At 34.1% G+C, this 13,235-nt stretch overlaps 1 protein-coding gene across 1 annotated transcript in view; it reads right to left on the minus strand.

The window, feature by feature from the left end:
- Nucleotides 1–13,235, minus strand: part of pdzd8 (PDZ domain containing 8) — a 37,847-nt gene that overhangs the window by 21,268 nt on the left and 3,344 nt on the right. The window contains exon 2 of the mRNA XM_058748855.1: nucleotides 2,649–2,774. Within this exon, the coding sequence (XP_058604838.1) occupies nucleotides 2,649–2,774 (126 nt within the window). The remainder of the gene's footprint in view (nucleotides 1–2,648; nucleotides 2,775–13,235) is intronic.

Below are 13,235 nucleotides of genomic sequence, written 5' to 3' on the forward strand. Positions count from 1 at the left end.
AACAGTCATTGAGTTAAAATGACTGTTTCTAAAGCTACTACTGCCATCTGCTGGCTAACGTATTTTAGAGCTAACAAACATTTTCATTACAAGCACTAAAAAGAAGCATTATGGCTATAAAAATATACATACAGACTACAATTCAAGCGTTTGTGATCAGTAAGATTTTTAAAAATAAATTAATATTTTAATACTTTTAAAAGCAAAAGTAAAGGATTTATTTCTCAAGTAAATACTGTTATACTTAAATTTTTTGTATTCGTCAAAACTGAAAATGTGAATTATAATCAATAACATATTAAATTAATAATATAAAAATTTTTATTATTATTATTATTATTATTTTACAATATAAAGGTTTTCCTGTATTGTTGATCAAACAAATGCACCCTTGGGGAGTATTTAAAAAAACCATACCAATCACAAACATTTGAATGGTAGTGTAAATGCATTACAAAATATAAAAATATAATACTTAAGTACAGATGTAAAGTTTATTAAAGCCTTGTGATATACATAAAAGCTAAGAATGAAAAGCATGACCAGACTGTATTTGCTTTCTGTGCTTTGATTAAAAATTTGACACTTTCTCCAATAATAAATAAATATTAGTGCTGTCAAACGATTAATCGTATCCAAAATAAAAGTTTGTTTACATAATGTGTGTGTGTACTGTGTATACTTATTATGTATATATAAATACACACACATGCATGTATATATTTCAGACAGATATGTGACCCTGGACCACAAAACCAGTCTTAAGTCGCTGGGGTATATTTGTAGCAATAGCCAAAAATACATTGTCTGGGTCAAAATTATCCATTTTTATTTTATGCAAAAAATCATTAGTATATTAAGTAAAGATCATGTTCCATGAAGACATTTTGTAAATTTCTTACCGTAATTATATAAAAACCAAATTTTTGATTAGTAATATGCATTGCTAAGAACTTCAATTGGACAACTTTAAAGGCGATTTTATCAATATTTTGATTTTTTTGCACCCTCAGATTCCAGATTTTCAAATAGTTGCATCTCGGTCAAATATTGTCCGATCCTAACAAACCATACATCAATGGAAAGCTTATTTATTCAGGTTTCAGCTGATGTAGAAATCTCAATTTCGAAAAAATTGACACTTATGACTGGTTTTGTGATCCAGGGTCACATATATTAAACATATTTATAATATAAATTATATGAATATAAATATAGACATGTAAATACTTTCAAAATATATACTGTATGTGTGTGTATTTATATATACATAATAAATATACACAGAACACACACACATATTATGCAAACAAAAACTTTTATTTTGGATGCGATTAATCACGATTAATCGTTTGACAGCACTAATAAATATAAATTTCATCACATTTGTAACTAAGGCAGTGATGCCAATCCTGCTCCTGGAGGGCCTCCTTCCTGCAGAGTTGAACTCCAAGCATAACTAAACAATCCTCAACAAGCAAAACCCAAATGGCCCTTCAGGAGCATGACTGGTCACCCTGTTATAAATGCTGATCAAGTTATAGTCCACTGTTGCCCTCCGGTGGTGGAAAAGCCCAGCACAGTTGAGACATAAACTGCAAACACACACTGGATGGCTATTTAACAGCAAGTTTACAAAACCCTCAAGATCCAGTGTGCAGACTACAAATTATGTGGCGTGTGTGTGTGTGTGTGTGTGTGTGTGTGTGTGTGTACATCAGGGCTGAGTTTGGTTTGTAATTGTTAAAGGCTCTGCATTATTAATAGAAAGCCCATTATAAACACTATTGAAGTCTGTTAATAATCTGACAAAAACAAAGATGTCAGAAGGCACACAATGGTGAGAAGAATACAGCTTTTGTTGCATTGTGTGTGTATTCTCAAACACAACAGCTTGCAAACAGGCCATTTCAAATTTCACTGGCTGTCTAAGAGTTGTGTGTCCCAAAAGAATAAGAAAACTGAAACAGCAGTGTGTACTACCCTGAATAGACACTTATGATTTCAGACTCTTTATATGAATCTTTTTGTACTATAATTTTATATGTGCTACTAATTTGAAGAACTACATATGAGTAAAGAGAATTAAAGAAAGCAAAGGCAGGTGCAAATTCACTTACCTACAAAATAGAGGATAGCAATAAAAAAGGTACTTTAATATGCTTGATTTGGGATGACACTGAAAACTGCACAAGAGACACTTGAAGAGACGCTTAAATATTCAACTGTGCAAGATAATTTCCCTTATTTTTCCAGTTGTATTCCCATTGCCTTCATTTAATATTCACTTAAAGTTATATTTAAATATGTACCAAATCTTAAAATGAATATGAATTTTTCATACTGTACATTACAATGCTGTGATGCCTAAATTCACTTGCAGCATTAAAATAACTGGTGTTATTTTTAATATTATTTAGAAAAAACAGCACAGAAGTTCAATATCGGCCATGACATAAATAACCATCTGCTTACACTGGCCAGCATTTTAATGACAGTGCATTTTTATTATTATTACACCTACTGTTACCTAATCAAGTGTATTTACTAACCTCCCATGTTTAATTTGCCCAAAAAGATTAGAAAAAAAAAAAGATAGAAAGGCAAATGTTGATTGTGTCACGGACAGCAACAGAAATCTGCCCTACCTGCTACATTCAACAAGTGTGACACGTAGACGCCCCTCCACCAACAGTGTCTCTCGGATGGAGATGTCCAGGTCACATGATGACACCAACGGTGGCTGCACTTGGAAAGGAAAAAAGGGCTTGTACCTGTTGATCAAAAACAGATAAAATCATCAGACAACCAATAATCTGGCAGTAATAATCCTTGCTTTATACACATTAAAGGCTAGATTTACTAAACAGAGCAATTTAGCGCAAGACGCATCCAGCTCATTTCCATAATATCAATTCAATCTATAAAGAGTAGTGGTTGACCGATATTTGGCATTTTTCAAATATCATCATCGGCCGATAAGTTTTTCTGTTTTGCCGATGTGTTCGAGACGGGACTTTTATTTTGATGGCGCAGAGAACAGCAGTGCCTGAGCACATTCTCCCGCTTGTTCGCTGTCGTCGTTAACAGTTCTGTCTAATACAAAATTAACATTAACTAAGATTAATAAATGCTGTAGAAGTATTGTTCATTCTTAGTTCATGTTAACTAATTTCGTTAACTAATATTAACTATTGAACCTTATTGTAAGTGTTACCATTAAAATAAATACAGTTATATCGGCCATCGGCCACCCTGCTTTCCAAGATATCGGCTGTCAAAAAAACAATATTGGTCGACCACTAATAAAGAGCACCACAAATTACCAACTATCCATGCCATGTCAAGTGGAAAACAATAAATAATGGTGCACATATTAGTAAATTGACAACTGCAAACCTTGCATGATTCATACTCTCCTCCCTTAAATGTATGAAAGGGAAAATCCTACAATTGCATATGCAATAAGGTCAACCGCAAAAACTGTCCACACCTTTTCATCGAGGGTTTGTGTGGGTACAAGCTGTTAGTAATTCTGGCCCTGAGTTCATTACTGTAAAACAGTAAGTCACGACTTGAAACGTGAGGTCAACAGGAAACATTTGCAAAGTCAACGGTCATTTTGGGTGTGTGTAAGCCATTCATTCTACCCTTACCGGAAAAACAAGCCTTTCAGCTTCATGTCTGTGTGTTTTGTCCTTCCACACAAAGACTTGAGGGTCAGGTTCAGTTAAATACTGCTGTAAGGATTTTTAGGCCCTTTCGAATTATGCAAATCATCAGACAGGTAGGCTTTCAAGGAAAACTAAAGTGAAAACTATCATGTTAAACGTCAGATTCCATCAAGGTGAAATTAAATCTTATGCCTTTGCTCAGAGTCTCACTTTCACTGCTACTACTCATTACCCAGCAATTTCTGCAAATTTTAAGTTCACCTTGGCATCTCATGTATTTTTAAAGCAGCAGAGGCAAAGATCCTGTTGTTGTTATTATTGTTTTGTGAAAACTACTAGTTTTTCTAACATATCCATCAACCCAGCATGATAATCTGAGTATTACTTCAAATAAATAAATGAAATTAAAAATTAAAACAGTTCATATAAAATTCAAACATCCTAATGCTGACATTTTCAGAAGGTTAACCACTTCAGATTAAAACTTTAGGCCCTATTTTGTGCCTTATTCATGGAACCCCTTACATCATCACTGTCAAAATATTCCTAATGAGTGACTTCATGCAATTCAGCTGTGAAGCACCCAGACTCTGTTCCTCTAGTATCATCTGCGAAATCACTTTTATCCCACACCAAAAAAGGTTATGCAATTAAGAGAAACGGATCCGAAAGTCAACAGGCAAAAAAACTCATCTGGAGCTTCCTCCTCTTCATTTACCTCCTCACTTAAAGAGTTTCCCATATATTTATTTAGTTCAAATATTGAACTAAATGCTTTAGTAACGGGAGATTCTTCTTTCTTAAAAGAGTTCTCTTCATTCAGCATTCTGGAGTGTGACTGATCATCCTCTATTTGTGTATAACTGTGTTGTAAATATTACAAGTATTTAAAACTTACAACATTAAGCAAGCGTTTGTTTCAAAATGAAACACTTGTCCATGTGATAAAATGTGTCTATATATGGCAAGCCGTTTTAACTTTTATTCATTCTCAGGATATGACTTCTTGATATCAACAATTAAATTTTCACTAGTTAAAATGTTAATTCTTGATATCAGGAATTAGATTTCCACTAGTAACAATGGCTATTTTTGATATCAGCAATTGCATTTCCACTAGTAACAATGTTAATTCTTGATATCAACAATTACATTTTCACTAGTTAAAATGCTAATTGTTGATATCAAGAATTAAATTGTTGATATCAAGAATTAAATTGTTGATATCTGTAATTGTATTTTCACTAGTTAAATGTCACCATAGGCTGCCATTCAAAATCAATTGTTGATATCAAGAATTAATTTCTTACTAGTAACAATTTAATTCTTGATATCAGAAATACAATTCTTACTAGTAAAAATGTCTATTCTTGATATCAAGAATTGAATTGTTGATATCAACAATTTAATTATTGATATCAAGAATTTAATTTCTGATATCAACAATTTAATTCTTGATATCAAGAATTAAATTGTTGATATCAAAAATTACCCTCCCAATTCTTGATATCAACAATTCAATTCTTGATATCAGAAATTAAATTGTTGATATCAAGAATTTAATTGTTGATATCAAGAATAGACATTTTTACTAGTAAGAATTGTATTTCTGATATCAAGAATTAAATTGTTACTAGTAAGAAATTAATTCTTGATATCAACAATTGTTTTGAATGGCAGCCTATGGTGACATTTAACTAGTGAAAATACAATTACAGATATCAATACTTATTCTTGATATCAACAATTAGCATTTTAACTAGTGAAAATCTAATTGTTGATATCCAGAATTAACATTGTTACTAGTGGAAATGTAATTGCTGATATCAAAAATAACCATTGTTACTAGTGGAAATTGAATTGTTGATATCAAGAAGTCATATCCTGAGAATGAATAAAAGTTAAAACGGCTTGCCATAGTCTATATCATGTGGTCCATAATAACTGGCAGTGAAACCGGACTGAATATGAGGAACTTTATAAACAGGGTGATTCCTCATGCAGAATGCAGCACTGTTTAGCAGCATTCCTCTGAGGTGAGCGATTCAGTGCTATTTCAGGACTCTTTACTGCTAATAATAACCTGAGAGATTAGTGTTCCTAAAACAGGAAGTGCCTTTTTCTTTCTCTCCATACACAAAGCCCTCCCATTTGCCCTTGTGAGGTACAAAATATTATAAAACCCGTCAGTCAATTGCTTCATTGGCCTTTTTCTCCAAACACATTGTTTTTCTGTCTTATCATCATACAAACTGCCATGGAAACAGGCTAAGGAAGGGCCAATTTTCAAAAACAATCATTAGGTTTTATGCATGACCCAGAAAATCTTCACACTATCATTAATAGACAATAGAGGATATAGGCTAAGGGCTTTGTATGAATGTTTATATTCTGAGAACATAAACTGCTAATATCTAAACATTTCAGATCTTTGAAAAACTTTAAGCATGCTGGGTGAAGTTGCCATTTCCCTGAAAAAAAAATGAAACAAAAATCAATCAAGTGAAATGAAACACTCCCGTAAACCACACAAACAGACAAAAGACAATTTCATTAACTCCTCTAATGTAAACACTAACGAGGCTTTCAAAAGCAAAATCCTGAGATTAAGACAGGATTTAGTGGAGTCACATGGACATAATGCTTTGAGAACAAAAAATCCACAATCAAAAACAATGTACACTGTGCAAACAAAGCCTGTGTACAATAGACGCATGTCTCAGCATTCAAAAGATCTTATCAACAGTACCAGTGATATCTTTTATGCCAAAAAATCAGCATGAAAAAAATGTCTGTGTTGCTTAGTTTTGTTCAATTTTGTCTCTTCATCACATTATTACTCATCTGTCCTCTCTATTCTTGCCATTTACACAACAGGAAATACAGGAAACATTACATAAAGAGAGTTCTGACGGCAGCTCGACCCATTCCAGCAGGAGGGGATTTGAAAGACCTACATTTTGAAAATGTTTCCTTAGTCTTGCTCTAAATTAAAGCCTGAGATGTATTAGCGACCGTGGAGTTCCTTTATGAACTACTTAAACCACCTAAAACTATGTAAAATGTGATTCTTTCACCCTAGCTCTGTTAACCTAAAGACCCAGTTTACAGCCATTTTGGATGATCCATTTACAAGTGGACAGCTTTTGGTTGTTGCTTTTGGTAATAAAACTATTAAAACTTGTTTTTGTTAAATGAAGCTGATATAAAATAAAATTAGAAATGTTGCCTTGCAACTAACTAAAATAAAAGCTTATGTTGAAGTACGAAAAAATAATAATAAAACTAAGAACCAAAAAAACTGAAAATATAACAATTAAAGCCCATTCAAAATATTAATAAATACCACAATGTCATATAAATTACACAAAAATAACAATGGCGTAAACAGGGCCAAAAATGTTGTGTGACTCAAATGGGCAGTTCAATGATTTTACTTCCTTCCTGTCCAGACACCGCGTGATGCAAAGCTCCAGGAACAAGATCTGGTATGGTAACACTCTCATTGTGCCCCTTCCTCGCTCTCCATTTCCCAGCTGCTTAATTGCAGGACATGACTTCAGTTTGTTCCAGAGCACACACAGGGCATGGAGCGCAGCCCTATCGCTTACCACCAACACCGTTACAGGAACATAGCCAGCCTGCAGCATTAAAAATACAACACTCACTCACCTCACAGAAACAAGCTTGCAATGCCTAGAGTCTGGAGCTTGCAGTCTACGCCAGTTACTAGCACACACTATATTAACAGCAGTAGTTATCTCACAGGCAATATACAGTTACTGCGCGAATCCATTGTTACATGTACAGTACTATGGCCAAAAAGCAAAATTATAAAGCATGACAGGTTTAAGCATAAAATACTGCAAGACTAGCTGTCTTTCTATTTATGTCAATAGACTGTTCTAGTCGGTGAATGAAGTAGTTTCTGTGTGGTTCCTGGTGTTGTTAGCTGAAGGAAATGCATCATGGGAAAATGAACTAACAACTGTTTATAATGCAATATATTACAATAATGTCATCCTTTATTCTCAAATCTCATTAACACTTCAGCATTTTCAAATTTGAGCGGTCACAGTCAATTATTACATATTTAATAGCCAATGATGTTTTGGCACAATTGATGCCAAACTTGGGGTGGCATGTCTTGACACAGCATATGCAGTGTTATTTTTGTATTTTTAAACTATTATAGTATTTATTGATATTATGAATTATATTTTAATTTTAGTCATTTAGCTTTAATTTATTTTTATTTCAGTTTTTAAGTCATTTTAGTACTTCAGCTTAAACGTTTCAATTTTAGTCAGTTGCCAAGGCAACACTTTACATAATTTTCATGAAATATTCATATTTTATTTTAGCTCTATTCCAAAAAAAAAAAAAAAAGGTCTGTTGACTTTGAACACAGACCACATTTATGATACTTTTTTAACGTATGGTATTTATATCACTATATAATATCATTGCATGGAAGAGAGCAGCCTGAACATTTTAAATATATCGTTTTGTGTTTCACAGGACCTACATTTTTTGGAAGACTATTCCTTCAAGTCATTCTGAGGAAACTTTGTGGCTCTCTTGCTATAGGAAAACTAGTAGGACTGTTATTCATTGTTTTGACAATAGCATCCTGTGAACTTTTCAATATATTATACAGAAGATATTCTTGAAGGGGATGAACTTCACTAAGCTGAAATGAAGAACACTTAACCTGTATGGCAAAACACTTTGCTGTTTAAAGTACTTTCAAGGGCTTCCAGCAGAAGTGTGAGAATACTTGCGGTAAGCAGCTCTAAGGGAAAAAGGCCAGCAAACAACTATCGACTGTGAAGGCCTTATCTCACCTATCACCATCTATCTTACTCTGTACTCTTTAAGTGTTAAGTGTAAGCAGTTAAAAAAACGTTTCCCATTTTAAGTCATTAATCAAATGGTGCAATAATTGCATTAGATTACAGATTTCAGATTTCTGCCATATCTGCAAAATCTTTCAGAAACCACAGGAAATTCCTTGGTTGACAACAAACATACACACACGCACTTGAAACAGGCACAGACAAATACTCACACGCACAACTTAGTTAGATTATATAACTGTTATTTATGATTTATGATTATATGACTGTCTTCAGTCATTTAACATAATTAACATAATGCATAATTAATTATAATGCAACTAATATATTTTTTGACAGACCATGAAAGTAAATGTCAGTAAATTAGGTTTTGTAGTCCACATACATGCTTTAATCACCGTCTAACAGTCATTAGTACAATAAAAACAGTAGATAAGAGTTATACAGTAAGAGATGAGTGTAATAAAAGTTTATATAAGCCACACAAACACACCTGCTGTGTCTGTGACTGGGGATGTGCTGCTGACCGGATTAAAACCCACTCATATCACCAGCACCTGTCTAAATATCTCATATTCACCACAGCCAGGTCACTGAGGACAAACTAAATCAGCTTTGCTTTTATGTGCAGCAGGAAGAAACGTATGACTTTGCCAATCGGGTGAAAGCGCTAGGAGCTTATCGTGTGTGTTCTGCGAACTGACTGCAAAAAAATGTGCCGGTTTTACATGAACGTGTAAGCACTGCAACGTAACTGCAGCTGCACAATGAGCATTTCATTTGATAACAGCTGAAAATTACAGATATAATAGTTATCAGGAGAGGGCATTTAAGAACCATTACAAACTTTTTCGTAAAATGCAATTTACATTAGGGATGAACAATGAGTACTGACTTTTGTCTGTATATCAAATTTTTATTTTATTTTTTTTTACCTTTAGATTACCTTCAAACACCAGCTTAATCTTGAAAAAAGCATTAACAAATGGAAAATGTTTTTTTTACATTTTTTTTTATGCAGCACATTTGTGATACCTAAATTTACTTGCAGTATTCAAAACGATTCATTTCTAGTGAATTTTTTTTTTATTGATTTAGACAAAATAGTACAGGCTATTTATTGATTACGAGTCACAACATTTCATTCACAACATTCACAAATTTTAATATGCAACCCTAATTTACACAAATCTACAAATAAAAGGGAATTTTCAGGCCTTAGTAAAGAGTACAAAACAGCAGCTAAATGCATTCATATCTCTGGAAATGGTGCTTAGGAATGTTTGTATTTTCCCAGGAGTTTGTGTGATGTAATCAAATGAAAGCGATTACAAAACTGATCATTTTCTCTAGCCTCTGATGTTCTATTCATAAAGAGAGCATGAGAAGGTGAAAATAAAGGGATTTCATCCCAGCTGAACTTTGGCCTGACCGTATTTGCTAATGTACACAGAAGCTCCTTCCCTGCAAGTTTACACTTTGAGATATGAAGTTTAATCACCTCAGTGGTCAAATGAAAGGGCTGAAATGATTGAAGAGGTGCATTTTGATGTCACGGTGCCATCTGGCTCGGGACAGGTTACTACTTTTTAAATGCACAGCTGAGGCTAGAGAGAGAGAAAAAGACAGAATGTGTGTATCGTGAGAGGGGGATGTAAAATAACAAGTATTTGTAAGCACGTACAAACGGAAGCACAGCAGATGTTTTCGGAAGAGCACTTACATAAGTGGACTTTAGAGACATGGAGAGAGGGAAAGAAGAGAGAATGAGGTATAAGTTTCCATCACGGTCAAGTCAATCACTGCTGATGATCTGAGACGGCCGCAATGCGCACTGCACAGTCAACAGATGACGAATGTAGAACTGAGTCACTGATAGATCACTCAAGGATGTCCTTTTCAATGTGACGACTAGGGAGTAAAGGCACAGTTAACTAAGCAAAAACCTATATCTACCATTTGTCCTTTTCATGATATTCCTAATAATCAATAAATAGTCTATATATTTAAAATTCTACACTATTTTTTGTCTAAATAAATGAAAACAACAAAAACTAAAGTCAGTCACTTTAAATGCCAGTGAATTTAGTCATCACAACATTATAATATACATTATGAAATGGATATTCATTTTGAGATTTGCTAAAGATTACATATGACAGTGTTAGTGAAATATTACTGGTTTTAAAGTTTAACTTTAATTGCAAGAAGGATTAATTAATTAATTAAAAATCCCTAATATGTGTTTATATTATATATGCATATATAGTGTATGCATCCCTAACATTTGTTAGATTTATATGACAAAATTTTTAATAGTTCTCAACTGGCCTTTCTTGAAAAGTCCTTTATTAATTCTGGCTGATACCAAACAAACAAAAAAAAAAACTCTCAAAATAATATTTGAAAGGCATGGAAATAAGCAAGCACAATTAAATATCCACTATGCGATACATTTAAGCATCTCTAATATTGGCCAGTTACCAATGTGGTATCAATATATTGTGCATCCATATCTGAAATAGATTAATGGTTGTTTCACAGACAAAACAATATAGCTTTTCTCATGAATATCCACTTAATGTGCTAGGTGTCTCAAACTAAATCTAACATTTGATAATAATTTTTGGCATTTTTATAGTATATAGGAGAATATTTAACAATACTTGTGTGGGGGAAAATGTGTCCATCTTACAAAACAAGTCCTTGAAAGTTTGTCCAGACAAACATTGCTGTCTCATGAAATTGGCCAGACCAAAAATGTATTTTTTACTGCCAAGGGAGTGCTTACAATATTGACATTTTTCTGGTTCTTTGTCCTTCAGTAAATACAGTCATACACGTATGCAAACAAAAACGGCATCTCACTTTTAAATCTAGGTTACTAGTTAATCATGACACATCAAATCCTGTTTGCTCTGAATGTGCTCCACAGGAAGAAGCTGTAAGTTGACAGTTTCAAACAAGTGCAGCTGACAGTTTCTCCAGCAAGGGGCATTTAAAAAGCCAAACTCCATCACTGTCACACGGATGGATGGACGGATGGATTGAACGCCGTGTCTTTTTCTACTGAGAAAGTGTTTCTCTAATGCCTCTGAGGAACTGGACCATTAAATCAGCACAGTCAGGAAAATTTGTCCCGATCCTCGCTCAAGGGCATGCAGCTGATAGGAGTCTCTCAGTAACTCTTTTGTACAGATCAACACCCCATCTGGGACTGTACTGACCAATCATACAGAGTCGCTTCATCTTTGAGAACAGAAGGTGTCATTAAACACCTATCAATAACAGCTAGACACGCAAACACACCAGACATGACATCAACTGGTGTAACCGGAGAACTGTACGGGTTAATCCTTAGAGATCACAAAAATGCATTCTTACGCACACACACCATATATCAAACATCTGAGAACATCATTCATAATTTATTTGTGATAACGGAACTACTAATGATGGGAAGGGAGAAACCTTCTCAATTTGTTCCCTAATTACAACATCCTGAGAAAGAACAAGTAACAAATGCACATTTCTGACTTTCAAGTTTTGCCCATCTGTGACATGGAGCCCATCCAGGATGCACCACAGATGACGCCATATTGTCTTGGATTTTATAAACACCCCCACAGGTACAGAGAACAGGACTCCTGAACACTGACTAGCTTAGTCTAAACTAACTAACTAAAAAAAGGTTTATTATATTTTATTTCAAGTATTACACCGCATTTAACAGTAAGCCATTGTGGGTTAATTCTGTTCTATACACACATTGTATCTGACATATCTCCCAATATTGCAGACCTTTCATGACACTGCTACAGATAAAGATGGCAATTTCACTTTAAACAGAGTTAAGACCTTCCTGTCATCCTGCTTTTGAGGACTGTTAAGATCTACATTTGGACAAAGGAGCTGGATAAGCATAATAGGCTGTCCTCTACACTACACAATAACAGAAGATGTTTGCGGAGGAAAGAACATTTCCCTGCATGAAAATGCCCTTTACACTGACTCACCGAATCAGTGCAAACCCAGCGTTTATGTAAAATGTGCAATGGTCCAAAAAGTCAAAAGTATTTTGCGTTTTAGTAATTTAATAAAAAATATGTTTAACATTTTTACTTGTATTGGAAAAAAAAGTCATCAATAATTTCTCAAAAGAGAAAGACATTGAAAAATAAATATTTTAATTCAGAAAGGATACATTAAATGGAAGACAGTATAAATGTTACAGTAAATGTAATAATTTTTATATAAATGCTGTTCTTTTGAACCTTCATTTCACCAGAAGCATCTCTATAATCACCAAGTCAATCTTTTTTTCATCTTAGTGACGCACAAAACGCACTAAAATACAGAAATACAGCAAATCTGATTCGTCATTCCATATTTATTGTCACAGTATATTAAAACCACACTACGTACTTCAAGTCTCTGGCAGTTTTGTCCACATACACAAACACACACATGTCCTGTTCTGAACACCTCCTCCATCTGCGACACTTTCATCCCACACAGAGACGACTGAAACGGATTGTGGCCTGCCTCCTTGTTTTGTCCCTGGGCCATGCTGTCTGCTTTTTAAACAAAGTTCCCACTCACACACTTGTTTAAAAGAGAATATTGTCAGCTCCTTAACGTCACCTCCCACGTGACAAATTAAACAGTAAGTACTTTTCATCTCAGCCCTAAAACAAACACC

The sequence above is a fragment of the Onychostoma macrolepis genome, chromosome 17 (genome assembly GCF_012432095.1).
Source record: "Onychostoma macrolepis isolate SWU-2019 chromosome 17, ASM1243209v1, whole genome shotgun sequence".
Lineage (NCBI taxonomy): Eukaryota > Metazoa > Chordata > Actinopteri > Cypriniformes > Cyprinidae > Onychostoma > Onychostoma macrolepis.